The sequence below is a fragment of the Gambusia affinis genome, linkage group LG02, assembly GCF_019740435.1.
Source record: "Gambusia affinis linkage group LG02, SWU_Gaff_1.0, whole genome shotgun sequence".
Taxonomy (NCBI): Eukaryota; Metazoa; Chordata; class Actinopteri; order Cyprinodontiformes; family Poeciliidae; genus Gambusia; species Gambusia affinis.
In genome coordinates this window covers 25,366,935-25,382,284 of record NC_057869.1, presented here as the reverse complement: position 1 = coordinate 25,382,284, position 15,350 = coordinate 25,366,935, and the positions used below count along the sequence as shown (strand labels likewise).

Here is a 15,350-nt window from a genome sequence, read left to right as displayed (position 1 = left end):
AAAACCAAAAGAAAAAACGGGGATTCAGCAGGTCTCACTAACTCAAATTCAAGGCTTTTAGCTTCTGTTGGCAACGTAAGCGAGCCAGCGGTGAAGATGAACGTTGTTCTGTTAAGTTTACGCGTACCCCGATAGACGCAAAAAGCTAGCAAGCTAGCTAGCAAGTATGAGCAGCTTGTTTACGGTACATTTCACTGTCTCAAGCAACAAAATGCAGTGAGTGAAGATGTCTGTGAGTGACTCAAACCTCTGCCTGTAGCCATAAAGAACGCTTTGCACTTCAAAATATTTTAAAGTGTAAATGTGAAGTGTACTAGCAAGCAAGTGGCTAGCAAGGAAGTATTAACATTAGCAGCTCGTTACGAGAACGAGAAGATTAAATAATTCTACCACAACAAAATTTAAGACCTGTGGCTAATGTATTTGGGACAAACGTATTGAAGACACTAGAAATGCCTTAATTTCAAAAAAATAAATTTAAGTTCATAGAATTTGCCAAACAGAGTGAATCCTCACTATCAATGTCAAGCTACAATTGTGCTAAATGCTTAGTGATGGCTAGAAAAAGCATGTACAACTAGTTAAGAGACATTTCACCAAATTTAAGTGGGGATATTTGAAAATCTGTGTGCCTGTATGAGTGATTTTGATTCTGATTGAATGACAGAAAATCAACCATAAATTCAGTATTGCGCATCCTAATTCCTGTTTCCAAAAAATCCTTGGGATTGTTTGTTCAGCCCTCCTCCAGAAGTTCAATTAAATCATCAAAAACACGAATTAATTACACTTATGCCCAAAGTGAGTCGTAAAAAGAACGGTGATAACCTGAAATAAGATTTAAACAACTAAAGTAATAAAACAAACCCCTTTTGTTTCAATGTCTTCAGTCCTAACACGACGCCTTATTAACTTAGGCTTCAGACAGCCATAAAAAGACAAAACAATCACAGTTGAAGCAATAACTTCTCTCAGGGGTTCAGTGTCTGAGAAGCACATAATATACAACCTCACTGTCAACAAGAGGCCCCTCTCGGGTGTCTTAAACCTGCCGGAGCAGGAAGCTCACTGTAAGCGCATTCTGGGTCCTCCTCCAGCTCCAAATTGAATTTCATGGCATGAGTTGACTCAAAACACCTAATAATCCCGACGTCACCGGCTGTTCCCAAGCCGAGCGAGGTCACAGTGTGGGAGAAGCAATGAGAAAAACAGCACCTTTGACAAGCATTTATTTATCCAGTGAGGAAACGCATTCGAGCTCCTGGAAGGTGAGGGAATTTATTAAAGATAAAATAAAAGGTTTGAGAGGAAGAAGAAGAAGAAGAAGTTTTTGTTTTGTGATTTTTAACAAAACATTTATTTACAATTATGAAATGCACAAAATACAATTAAAGACACAAGGTATCACATCAGGACAAGCTTAAAAAAATAATTAAATAAGGTGCTTGTTAAATTCCCACAAAGAGCAGTTGTGTATTTATAGCCGCTGTGCAGAACACGTTTATCCCATAGCCGTGCAGTGGTAAACAATCTAGAGGTTATTTAGAAACGGATGCATTAAGCTGCAGCGTAGGGCTGGACGATATGGCTGAAAAACGGATCACGGCGTAAGCTTTTCATATCAGTCAACATAGATAATTATTGATCAGGTTTTCTTGTTTTAAATACAGCCAAACTGGTCGTGTGATCTTTCCTTTTTTTTTTTTGCACAGTTTTCACTCCACACTGTTGTTTTTTTAAATTATTATTATTAATTCAAGCTGTCATGAGACACGACCTGAAACTGTTGCTGCGTTACTAAAGCGGTTGTTGCTAGGTAACTAAAGAGTGACTGGGTAAGTTAGTTGATGCCACCAACCTTGCCTGATTGGCCGTGAGAGGTTCCTCTGCCTACATCCCCCAGAATGCTGTGCGGTTCCGGATCAGAATTCAGGGACTCTTCTGTGTATTTAATCTTCTAGCAGATGTATTATCTGTTGTGTCCAGCTCTGTAGCAATGTTTCTACATTTCAAATCAATTCAGATATTGATTGACCATGATATTTAAATTTTAACTGCAGTGCCTTTCATAAATTTTTTTTTAGCAAATTTACACGTTTGTTTTCCTAAAAATCTTAAGAAACCGGCATTAAATGCAGCAGGACTAAGCACCACACACCACCTACGGACTACAAATGCATCTATCAAATTGCATGCAGTAGATGCGACATTAGCTCAATGTTAGCACGTTTTCCATCTCCACCAAGTGTTTTACAATTCTCTTCATTTAAATTGCTGTCATGCAAAGTGGTGCAGTTTGGAGTAATAGCCCATAAAATGTCAATATATTTAGTCTATGCTGGCATTCATTCATTCATTGGATGGTCTGCCTTAGTTCAATTTCATCTCTAATTCAAATATAGTGACTCATTAGTGCCAGAAAAAGTGAGAGCCAATAAACTGGAATGTAATGATGTGTCAGATTCACTGCTGTCCAGTCATCAAAACCCTCCAGAAAGATGGCAAGTCACAAAAAGTCATTGTTAAAGAAGCTCAGTGTTCACAAAGTTGTATACAAGAATATTATTGGAAAATTGAGTGGAAGGAAAAAGATGGTATGCAAATTTACAGTCAGAAAAACTGAGGGAAGTCAATCAGTGTTTACAGTGAATTCATCCCTTCGCATCTGAAAGACATTTTCTCGCACAGCATGTCTTTGAAGCACCTATCAACCACCCACTTACCTGCTACAGCGAGGCGCGCCGTGCGGCTGGAGATGGAGCCCACATTGTCGATGTTGGCCACGCACTGATACGTGCCCTCGTCCGGCTTGTTGTGCTTTGAATGGACCACATGGGTGAAGAACAGCGAGCCGTCCGGAAGGACACGCCGCCTCTCGTCCGAGACCAAACTCATGAAGGTGCCGTCCTTCTTCCACTCGATCCGCGCCGGCGAGGCCTCGTCGCTGTGCGCCGAGCAGTTGAGCAGCGCGGAGTTCCCCCGGATGGCCAGCGTGTCCTGGGGCTCCACCGTGAACCAGAAAGGGCTGAAGGGCTGCGCTGCTGAGCCTGGAGGGCAAGAGGGGAGAAAGAGACGACGGTTGAGTATATGTGTCCGAACAGGAGCATTGGCGGAGAGTCGATCTGTTTCTACAAAAACAGAAAGACCTGATACCAAAGTTTTTGCCCATAAAAGAGAAAAATAACAGCAGAAAGTTATTTACAAGAAGTCGTAACTGAGTGCAAATTAAAGGAAAGTCCTTTGCTTGGAGTTAGTGGTGATTGTCTGATTTATTTGTGTCTGTTTAATATTAGGCCTATCACATTAAGCAATAAATCAATTAACCGCATGATAAATTGCAGCCAGCTCAATAATTTCCATTTGCATGATTTATAATTTTTCTCCTTTCTCTCTTCCTACCAAAAGCTCGATGACAAAAGTCTTCAGTCTGGTGCTTTGCCCTCAGCTACAGCTTTTTTTTTTTTTTTTTGGGAAAAAATTTATGTTGCACTCAACATTAATTTTTTTTTTTTTTTTTTGTCTGTGTTTATTTATTTTGTATATGTGAAATGTCTTCCAGTTCCAGTGTTAAACGTTCTTTAGAATTTAAGGTGTATAATCTTTAAGAATGTTTTCTAGCATTGTTATGCCATTACCAAATGGTCTCAACGCAACAATATTATCGTTTATCGCAATAACTTCCAGGACAATTCATTGTCCTGTTGTGACAAGCCTTCTGAAGATCTTAAGAAAAACAGGTTCTTATGATAATAAATTAAATAAACATTCTCTCTGTGGGTGTTCGGCACACCTTTATATTTGGTGTGCCAAACTCCAAATATAAAGGTGATTTTCATGTGACTTTCATATTCAAAGAGTTTTGACAGGAACCGTTTATAACCAAACTCCAAGAAAGTCAAAAAGCTCCCTCTGAACACTCCTTCAGTTCCACTTTGAGCAAAAAGACAGCAACACCCGAGACGTCATCAACCCAAATAGGATATTTTGGAGCGCGCTCTGAAAATAAAACAGCATTTCAGGACTCCAAATGGTCCAAGCACTCAACGAAATGTTCCCAAAGCAAAACATCTTTTTGTTCATTGCGTCTTTTAGGCAGCGAAGCCTGTTCCATTCCCAGAGCCTCCGAGAGGCTTTTTATTATGGAAACCACAAGCCCCAGTGGAATCTGGTAAAAAGGAGCTGACAAATTTAACCCAGGCGAGCTTTCCTGGCAACTTAATGTCACGTCTCGCTTTATTATAAGTACAGACTACAGCGGCGGAGTAAACACTCTGGAACGTGCTCACCATTTACTCCGCCTCCCCTCCTCCCCAGCACAAAATGGAAACGCTGCAGTAACGTGAATCGTGCCAAAGTCGAAGGAAGTGCAATTCCTTTGCATTTGTCCTCATCCATTATTCAAGCTTTCCCACCCTAAAAGTCACCCTAAAGTGGTATTGTTTAGATAAATATCACCAATTATCAGTCCTGCAGAGGCAGGGTAGGGCTGTGGGGGGACAAGAAAATGATTACGAGGGTTTATGAAGATATTTAAATAATGGAGTGCAATAAGTGGCTGAGTGTTAAACGCAGTTAAAAATATCCCCTGCACTTCTTTAAGAAAATGTCATGTCTCCTGGGGGGTGGAGAGAGAAAGTGATGAGCGATGCTACGGGAACTCTTCTCTTCAGCTTTTTAACGACTCCGAGGTAATTTCTCTACCTTGAGTCCCTGGTGTGAGAGCCAGAGGAGGAGGCGATGTAGAGCGCCGACCATTACAGGGACGATACGGCTGATCGGCGCAGTGCACTCCGTTCTTATGCAAGGACAAACAATTAGAGCAAAACGAGGCAGAAAGTGGGCAAATTAAACAGAAATCTTCCACTTTCGCGTTAGGGAACAAATGAAAGAGGAAAAAAAAAAGAAGCCTTACAACTAAGCTGTGCAATTTTCTCCACATTATCAAATGGATAGAAAAGACCTGCAGAGTCTTAATGGACGGAGCAGAGTTTTGAATAACCCAGCACAGCTAAAGTTAGATTGACTTACTGTTCCACTGGTGAAATGCAAGAAATTTAAATATCATTGAAAAGCTAATTTAGTTTAGTAGTTTGATGTGCAACTCCATATATAGATCCATTACACACAGAGTGACATTTCAAGTGGTTATTAGAGTTCATTTTAATGGTCATGGCTGACAGGCTAAAGAAAACGCAAAATTAGGAACCAATACCAATATCCAATGCTAATTTTGATGTTATGACAGAAAACCAATATTTACTGATAGGAGTGCACCGATCAATCAAACCAAACTCCTTAATTTTGGGTGACTGGCCGATGCCTACATGGTTGACTAACAGCACTACATGAGAGCACAACTTGACACAAAGTTAAAACAGGTTTGTGTTGTTTCTCTGGTGCCGTTTCAATGTTTGTTAAGAAGACCGAAACATTGAAGGTGTATTGTGACCTGAATCGGTTTTAAACAAAAATATACAAAACCGGAACCAGCAGGTCAGGTTTTGTAAGAAGCAGTGATCAGGGAGAAAACCGCATTTGATACAACTGCAGTTTTCTGTGTTATCGTTTCTTATCCTTTACACAATGTAAAAAAAAAAAAAAAACACTACTTAAGTAGCCCACAGTCCCAAGACCAAACAAAACCTACATAGCCAACCCACTCCCCTCCTCCCTCTGAAGCACCTCCTCTAAAGGCAACCAGACAGAAATAAACACCAGTTCATATTGGCGCAGTTCTACTTATGTGATCAACACCAATATGTTAAAAAACATCAGCTAATACGGATGCTTAATGCCGATATATCGGGAAGAACTAAGCTTTTTTCTTCTTCTGACAAAAAAAAGGATAAAATTTGCTGCTAAATTGAGAATACACACCACCTCAATCTATACAAAATGTCATTGCTATAAGAGCCGAGTGTTGACACAAAGCTGTCTCCAAGCATATTCCCAGAAAGTTGAGTGAAAAAGGACAAAGTACCCTGAAGGTTTGACCTCATAAAGATACAAATCAAGAGTTTACGTGAGCCAGTCAGACATCAGAAGTGTCTTACTCTAAAGAGGCAAAGGACAAAACGCTCTCTCAGTTGTTCCAAGTCCTCCATTCACACAAAAGTAAATTTTTAATTTAATTCAGAAATGAAAACCTCAGGGTATGGAGAAAGACTGGGGATCCTCCGAATCCAACTGACTCGTTGAGGTCAAGAGAAATTTCCCCAATCTGTGAGGATCTGGGGTGGCCTGTTCTCTGCTGATCTTAGTTCACTCAGTTTTATTAAGCCAGGAAACGTTTGAGTATTCAGCTGACGAGCTTTATGGAAATGCTAATTTTATTTTCCAGCAGCACCTACTTACGTTGCAATAGGCACCATACTACAAATGACCAATCAGACTCTACAAAGAGTCTAGTGTATATAATCCAAAGGAAGGTGATCGACATCAGACCCAACAATGCAGATATGAGCTGAACACTTGAAACATATAACCCAGTGCAATGGATCTAAATAATAAGCAAGTCTCACTTGCGCTGTGTAACTAAAATAAATATTTTTTACATTTTCTGGTTTACTGAGATGCATCTGTATTACCATTTAAATGTAAGAAAGCACAAACACAGCGAAAGTAAGTAAAGTGAAATATCACCCTGAAGGTCTTCGTTAAATTTGCTCATCTGAATGCAAACGTTAAGCAGTACAGACTGTAGTACAGTCTAGAAGTGGTTCAACATGGATTTAGCTGCAGCTCCCTGCAGTAATTGAGCAGTTTTAAATTATAATGAGGCAAGCAGTTGATTTCAGGAGATCAATAAAACCCAGAGCAGGCCCGGCTCTACGCACACTGAGCTGAAAATGTATTATAGTGGCAGTCAACATAACAGATGGAGACAGACTCGGGTAGCGGCGTGAGGAATTCTTCACTCGTGCAAACCAGAGGGAGGGTGGCATCCTTCATCATCTCTGCTTTATGCTGCAGAGGCTGTGGGTGTATTAGATGGGCAGAGTTTCCCGCCCAGGTCTGGCCGTGTTCCACAAGCTTCACATGCTCGCTATGAGAGAAGCAAACTTAAAGGCCTCCCAAGCTCCTGACATTGTCAGAGTTTCTTAGGGAATGATCTTGTCAAATTTTTCCACACTCCAATTTCCAGAGTTCTCAATGCTTTTTTTTTTTTTTTGTCAATTTGTATAACAACCAACGTTTTCAAATGTGTTTCGGCATGGCTTCCAGTGCTGGTAGTCAAAAACCACAGTGCTGAGCAGGTAACATATTAGGGTCATATTGATCTATGAACAGAAAACGAACGGACGGATAGAACAACAGTGGAAAACGGATGTATGGATGGCCGAACAGAAAATGGATAGATGAAACAGATGGATGGGTGGATGGCTAAATGGAAAACGGATGGATGAACAGAGGATGGATGTATGGATAGACAGATTGACGGAACAACGGAAAATGGATGGAAGAATTTGGACAAATGGCTGGATGGATGGACGAACAGAAAATGGACATGTGGACGGTTGGATGGAAAAACAAGCACCTTCAGCTGCTTTTATCCCCAACACAGAACCAGCAACGGAGGCGTATAGTCTTATAACTTTTGGACAAAACAGCAAACCAAGCTCTTCAAACCACAGACAAAACAGCCTCTATCATGAGATCAGGGCAGTAACAGACCAGCATGAACCAGAAGTTAGGAAGGATAATGATAGGCTACCTGCCTTCCCACAACATCCCCATTATTTCCCCCCTTAGATCCATTTTCCACAAGAATGTTATCAATTGCACCAAACAAAGCCTGCAGACCAACATGCCAGCACACAGGCACTTCAAACTGTGAATGTTGTGAGAAGTGATCGAAGTCCAGGTGTCTAAACACAGGAAGTCTAATCAATGATGGACCCTCAGCTCATTGAGCAAATATTTTGTTGAAAAAAATGACATCAGCTGAGAAGGGGCGGCGGAGGGGGGAGTCTTTCCCCAACATTTCCATCAGGAAACTAAAAGAATAAAAGATAAATACACCCTCTTTCATGCTGCTTCAAATTATTTTTAGAAAATAAGAGAGCATGCATCAAAGTTCATATTCCACCTTTGTCTTGGCTCCCTTTGGGAATGACATGCAACTCCAAAATTCAGTTCAAGCCTCTGAACTTTAACCAAAAGCGGTTTCATTAAGGAAAGAGGAAGCCAGAGCAAGATGTCTATGTTTAATATTAAAAAGGTTAACCATCCTGAACTGTCACTCTCCTGGAGCCCTGAGGAAGACTAAATGAGCCAGAACAGGCCCAGATCGCAGTGGGAGGCGGGTGCGTATTTGACTGACAACATCACTGTCGCAGAGTAAAGTCAGGGTTCAACTTTTATCTCAATGTGAAGAAAAAGTTCAGCTTCTGCAACTAGCGACACTGAGAATTGCGAGTCTTGAAAACGTATTTCTAATGAACATCTACAGAAGGGATCGGTGACAACTCAAACTCAAACTTAGATGTACGCTCGCTTACATCTAAGTTCAGAGGGTGAGGGGGAATCTAACTTTACAGAAGGAAAAGAGAACAAGGTAAACTTTACAAATACGTGGATATAAAAATTTATTGCCTTGTCTATTTATTAACTATACAAAAGGATCGGGTTGCAATTTGAAAAGAATGAAAGAAATACTTGTCATCATTAGTTTCCTCATTACATACCAAACCATCCATAATGCAGGTACATCAATCAGTCTGCTGGATTTCAAACTGGATGGTTCTCTAGTAGAGATGCAACTAATTATCCTATTAGCCGACGGTAGTTTTTGGTTAAATTCTGACCTGCTAATTCCAAGATGTTCCCATGCCAGAAGCCCCTTGAGCGATTATTGGGGTCTGCCTGGCAGTCCCCTCCCAGTGGGCCATGACAGTAAAACCTCCAACAGCCAGACAGCAGAGCTCCTCACACTGCTATGCCCCTTCTCCATCGTCAAGTCTCATTCTAGACCGTTAATGTCTGGTTCGCTTCTAGCTAAGTTGATTGTCTCTCCATTGGCAGTGTTTCTCAACATGTAGCCATGAATATAGTCAGGAATGTAGGCGACAAATGAGTGCGCAGAAGCTGTGGTTGATCCTCCTATGATGCTATTTTCCACTTAGGCGGACAGTTTCTCTGAAATCTCTTGATCTCTCCTAAGCTGCTTGTCTGTAACCTTTTAAGTCCAGCTTGTACAACCCGAGAGGTGGTTCCAAAAAACATGGAGGAACCGCCGAGGATCTGGAGATGGAGACAAATCTGGCTAGGGCTGACTAGAGAAGTAAAGTCATGCCTGTGAGGAAATCCATTTTAGCTAACTAGATCTAATGTCTATAGGCAAAGGTTGAAATGCAAACAGGTCAGAAAATTCTAGGCTTGGATTTTTGCCTCAGATCTTTTTTCTCACATCAGAGCAACATCCACATTACTGTGGAAGAGGCTCTTATCTATCTATCTAACTAAGCTCCATTTTTACTTAGGAAGAAACTAAGACACTTGATAAATCCCTGAACAGAGGGAATAGTCCACATTTTAAAAACCATAGCCTTAGTCTTAGAGGAGAAGAACCGCATGATTGATGCTCTATAGACACCTCCCAATATTCATGTTTCAGTATTCACAGGAACATATTTTAAAATTTTCTGCAGAAAATGTATCAATTCATGGATTTTTTTTCCCCTATAGCATATCTAAAATATTCAAAAGAAAATGCAGATCCCTCTCCACAGAAGTGGCCTGATTGGTTATACCATGTGTATGGAAATAAGTAAAACTATAGTTGTGAACTTCTATGGTAGTGCCAAGACAATTTCGAATGTGCATATGCATATGAATGTATATTTGGTGTTTGAATGAATATGAAACTACAATCGTTTTTAGAAGAGGTCTCAAGTATTTACAAATTTCTGCTATTAGTGGGTATTTGTGGTTCCTAACCCACGCAAATACGAGTTGCCAATGTACAGAGACACATCTTGCAACAATCACCAGCACTCCATACTGACACAGCAACTCTTCAAAGTGGCTCTTTACCCCCATAAAACCCATGTAAGCCAGACAAGGACAGTCCCATGACTCCTCAGCAATTCTGCAAGAGTAAAGATCTAGCTGGCTGTTCCACAACAAGGATGGAAAACACACAGACAGAAGCAGGCTTGACTCCAGAAGGAAAAGGCGGATTTACAAGATTATCCCAATCTATGCGTACAACCATGTGTTCCTGACCTTTATCTGATTTCTATTAAAGGCCAAAAAAAGTGCAACAAAGAGGAGAGATATGACGTTCAGTCTGACCTGCTGATCACAGGGCAAAAACATTTCCCATTAGCAATCCCTGCCCTTTAGGGTGTTGCATGTCTGTGTACTTTTGTTAATTGGAGAAAATGAAAAAGAAATGGAAAGCCAACCAGTGAATTGCAAGAGATGCATCTCTAGTTAATAACAGTACTTCTTTTTACTACATAGTTGCAGGCTTTATGAGCTGTAGTGTTAAAGGAGGAAGTGGGGAGTCTGAAACCGCATAATGGTGTGAGAGGTCTAATCTATTCAGGCGTGCCGGTGTTGCCGCCGCCCAGTTGTGCTTGAAAAATAGGAACCCCCACACAGAGGCAACAGCGAGAAAATGAGGTTGTCGCCTTGATAAGTATGGGCCGTTACCTGTGTCCCAAATCCACATCTCCCAGCGGTCATGAAAGGTTTGGGAGTCCAGAGTGTAATGGCGCCAGATATGCTGCCTTTTTCCCCCCCAGTTTGTACCCCGCTCAGAGACGAGGGAGATTGATTGGAAGGCTGGGAGCTGCTGGTGGATTTCCCCATCTTGAGTCATTTTTATTTAAAAGCACCTTTTACAACCCTACACTGCTTCCTGTGAGTGTAAGGTATTTGTACATTTCTGACCAGATCATCTCGATACACCGACTCGGGGGGGTTCAGAATGCCGGGTTAAGGAGTTTGCCTCTCTCCCAAACAGTCAGGAGCTGACAGTCGACTCGTTTTGCTGACACGCAATCTACAAAAAGGATCAATTTCTGCTCCGTCCAGGCACCAGCCTGGATACAGTTTATGATCTCTGCAGATTGAAAATCAGATTGCAGATTGGTGGTTGAGGGTCTTTGCTCCTCACAAAGACCCCCTGTTTTCTCCTATTCTACGCTTGCCTCGGCAGGAAGCCTCCACCCTCATTGAGACGCAGTTTGAGAGCAGCCGTATTGACAGTCCTCCTTAACTGAGCCGCTCTTGACACAGAGCAGACTTCTCTCAGATCCAGCAACAGAGGCCACTTCTGTGGAGAGGGACACGGAAATGCTAAAGTTCATGAAAAGCAAACACAAAGATTTGTACCCGGAGCCGAAGAACTGATGCATCATTATATTGGATTTTGAACTCTGCGCTCTATACTACCGATTTAAGTCATGCACAGGATCCTCAAGCCAGAAGACCTGAGCAATGCCTCAAAAGCAAAAAGGAAAAAAAAAAAAAAAAAAAAAAGTCATTAATGGCACATCAAAGATGAATAGAGATAAAAAGATAGGAGGCTTGCAGGCGCTTTGTAATAAACCTCAGCACTTCATTCGCAGAGCTCCTGCCTCTCTCGTATTTCCACCCCTCCACTGTTTGTCCTTCCACCCTCAGCGTCAGGGGCTGCTTTAATGACACTAATGGAAGAGGCTGTCTGTCTCCGTTTCCCTCCCAAAACCCCCTTCTTCTCCTTCATCTTTATACCTCTATTCCATGCCTCATTTTCTGCAGATTCTTTCATCCTGCAATCTCCCCAAACTCCTTCTCATAGCCCATCTGTCTCGGAGAGGCATCTGAGGGAAAGAATAATGATCCGAAGACCAAACACAGAATGACTGGAGTAAAGCATGACGGGAAAATTTTATTCACTTCCTCTAACACCAACTAATCCTGAAATCAAATGTCCAGAAATCAAAACTGTTATCTTTTTTAAAAGGGGCAGTGACATTTGACCCTAACATCATGTTATAATGTTATTCGCTCACCAAAAACATGCCTTGATTTTTTCATGAATGTTTTGAAAAATCCTTTAATCTCTCATGGCAACCATTCAACTGTGCAAACACTTGGGTAGACCAAGCCTTGGGGTTTGTGAGCTTCCACCTCACAGAGCAGAATTTCCCTGCTACTCCCCCACTCAGCTCCTTCAGACTAGCCAGCAGCAATTAGCAATTGGTGGAACTGAGCATCTGCTGAGCTCAATATACAACTACTTCTCAGTGAAACTGGTAAAAACGTTGTTAAAGGGTTAATAGATGTGATGACTCCCTGAAGGCAGAGTTTCAGAATCGGCAAGAGTTTCTTAAAGAGACAGAGGCCCAATTTCAAGGTGTACAATTACAATGCTGCCAAATTTCTTCGTATTTGATATACATACAGCATTTTTACCCTTAAAGTGACAGTTACTTGTTTGTGATATGAAATGGCCCTATATTCCTCAAAAATACATAATACTGCCCTTTTAAAGAATTTTTGGCACTATTGGCTTTTATTTGAAAGGAATCTGACAAGGGGGAAAACATGTGGCTAAGGTGCTAAAGACGGGACTTGAACTCGGGGCGGCCGTGTTGAGGTCTATAGCCTTTGTATACGGGGCACCAGTTCTAACCACTGCCCCAGTTTTCTTTTTTCTTTTACCTACTTTTAAACTACACAACCAGCAAAAACAAGAGACCAACTGACAGAAGGATGAATGGATACCTTCCTAAAACCGATAGACGGATCATGTCTTCTGTCTTTACCTATCTATTGCTTATCTTTACAACTGAAAGACTGGGTGAAAAAAGGGAAGATAGAAACATTATACAAACATGCCTGGAATAAAAACCTGAGGGATCAAATTTTTGACACACCACAAGACACAGTCCATGAACAAATCTCATGTCTGATCTGTAGCAGAGCGCTGTCAGCAGCAGTGTGGCTACTCCAGCTTTCTACAACACCTGACAACCCTGAAGCCTCTCGACTGTGATCAGAACCGCAACCCACACGTTCTGGTCTTCCTCAGCACATTTCCCACGGCAGGAGATGAGACGTGGGGTTGAAGCCAAGTCATAAAGGAGGAGACAAAGCGACTCGGGACTCAGCTGCATGCTGGCTATCCTGGGGCTGGCACTGAGTCAATTGGCACATTAGGGACAGGAGAGTATCCTTTTTTTCCATCTGACTCTGAGGAGTTTTTTTTTTTTTCTTGTCATCCTGTGTGTTCACTGCCACTGTGAGGCTCTGGAGGTCCACTGACAAGATGACAGGGAGAGCCAGGTCACTGCAAGGTTGCTTACACAGAAAGTTGTGCTCTAAACAAATGTCAGTCAATGCAATGAGATGATGTTCACACCAGATTGGTAAGCAGCTGGAAGTACTTAGGTTTAGTATCATTGACGATCTTTAAGAGTGTAGCAGATCAGGTGAATGTTTGATTATACAGGATAAATGAGCTATCATTTGACTCATGAGAATAGACCACAATCCCATTCATCTAAAGCACAGATTGTAAGATGAACGTTGACCTGTTAATCACTGACTGGCTAACGGTTCTTCAACATGTGTTGATCCTGAGATGAGTCCTTTTAAAGCACTTTTCTGTCACTGTTTCTTTGGAGACAAGCTCTTAATAAACACGATGTGCACTCCCATATGTAAATGATGATCCTAGTTTAACTCAACAGAAATTGGACTGGTTAGTAAACAACAGAAGTCCTTACTACCTTACCACTGGACAAATCATCAACCAAATCATTCTTCGCTTCTTCGCTGTCCATTGTGTCTTGCATTGAGTCCTCTGTCCTTTTTTGTCGTTTAATTTACATATTTATTGACTTCAGACCTCTGAATGAACATAATTATAACAAGCCAAAACAAATGACAAAGCGAACGTGAAGAAAAACATTACATTTTGGCTCTATGCTACTGTTTTTGAAAATGACCAAGTGGTCGATTTTGTGGTCTCATTTACAGGATACTAGAAGTGCTGCAGCCAGCATCGTCTTGCCAATTCAGATTCAACAATTCTTTATTGATCCCAAAGGGAAAGCAAATGTTGTTGTAAGTCACATTAATTCAAGATTCCTCAGAGTTATTGTAGATGGTGATGGCTGTGGGCAGGAATGATCTCCTGTTGCGAACTTGAAGAAGCCTTTACATTAAGAGACTGTTTTTCAATTATATTTACATAAATATGCAACAATCGTCCACCAGTAAATTAGAGAATACAACACATAAATAGGGGGGAAAAATCTATTTACCTGCATAAAGAAGGTAACAGTGAAAAGTGTAAATGATAATGAGAGCATTTCTAAACTAAAACAGGGGAATAAAACACAAGAGTGGCATTTCGACCTACAACAATTCACCTGGGAACTTTACTTCCTGGAACCTTCTATTTCACCCTGGCTCTTTCCTGTACGCATTTCAACCATAGAAGTACAAAATCAGGATGTTTGATCCCCAATCGAACCAAGTCCACCAATCTACCAGGTGTGAAAACAACCCTAGTGAATGCAGTGGAAGTAGAGGTAAGTAATGGCACTAGTAAGCCATCTTGGATTCAGAAAAGGCTAAAACTGTGCAGGGGTGCGAAACATGTCAAGGAAACACAAGGCAGACAGGGAAACCTTTCTCACCTCATCTACTTGTGATAATTACCCAGCATTGATTGAGGCTCAAAGCCCCCCATCCTTATCTTTCTCCCCTCATCGGTCCCGGATAAAGGATTGGCCCGCTGAGACGACAGCAACAGAGACATGCAGACTGTGAGAGCTGCTTCTGCGATGGTGTGAGCGTACAAAGGGAGAGTTAAAATATCCGCACAGTGGATAATTGGAAAGAAAAGTAGTAAGAAACAGCATGTTTCTCCAGTTAGACAGAGACCAACAGAGCGGCAGGTTTAAAGGTTAAAACCATCACTTACTGTCACGGTATGAGAATGGGGTTAACCTTTTCCAATCGTCCACTACAGCCCCCACTGTGGCTGCAGGGGACAATCTCAGCTGGTTTTATGCAAAATGCTCTTTTAGCTGAAACCCAAAGCTTCTCTTTTAGTAATAAAAAAAAGAGAGAGAAGCTCTATTGACCCACGACATCCAAATCACAACATCATTGAGCCGAGCGACACATTTAATGTGAAAAGTACATGCTAGATCTGTCCTAGATGTTGGCGTTTTTGGAAGTCCTCCTCGCCACGTGGTGCTCTCTGATCGGGCCGTAAAGTCAGCAGGCAGCGGGCGCACATGGCCAGGAAGTAGTAGAGCGTTTCCCCTTTCCTCCGTGAACAACTACAGGATGAGATAGTTATCTGAGAACATTCATCTTACCACCCAGCAGCGCCACCC

The 15,350-nt window shown here is 41.6% G+C and overlaps 1 protein-coding gene across 14 annotated transcripts in view; it reads right to left on the bottom strand.

Annotated features, from left to right (window-relative positions):
* The window catches only part of neo1a (neogenin 1a), a 255,108-nt gene that overhangs the window by 176,273 nt on the left and 63,485 nt on the right, over positions 1-15,350 (bottom strand). For all 14 annotated transcript variants that reach the window (XM_044133485.1, XM_044133494.1, XM_044133502.1 and 11 more), the window contains exon 2: positions 2,724-3,047. In XM_044133485.1, coding sequence (XP_043989420.1) covers positions 2,724-3,047 — 324 coding nt within the window. The remainder of the gene's footprint in view (positions 1-2,723; positions 3,048-15,350) is intronic.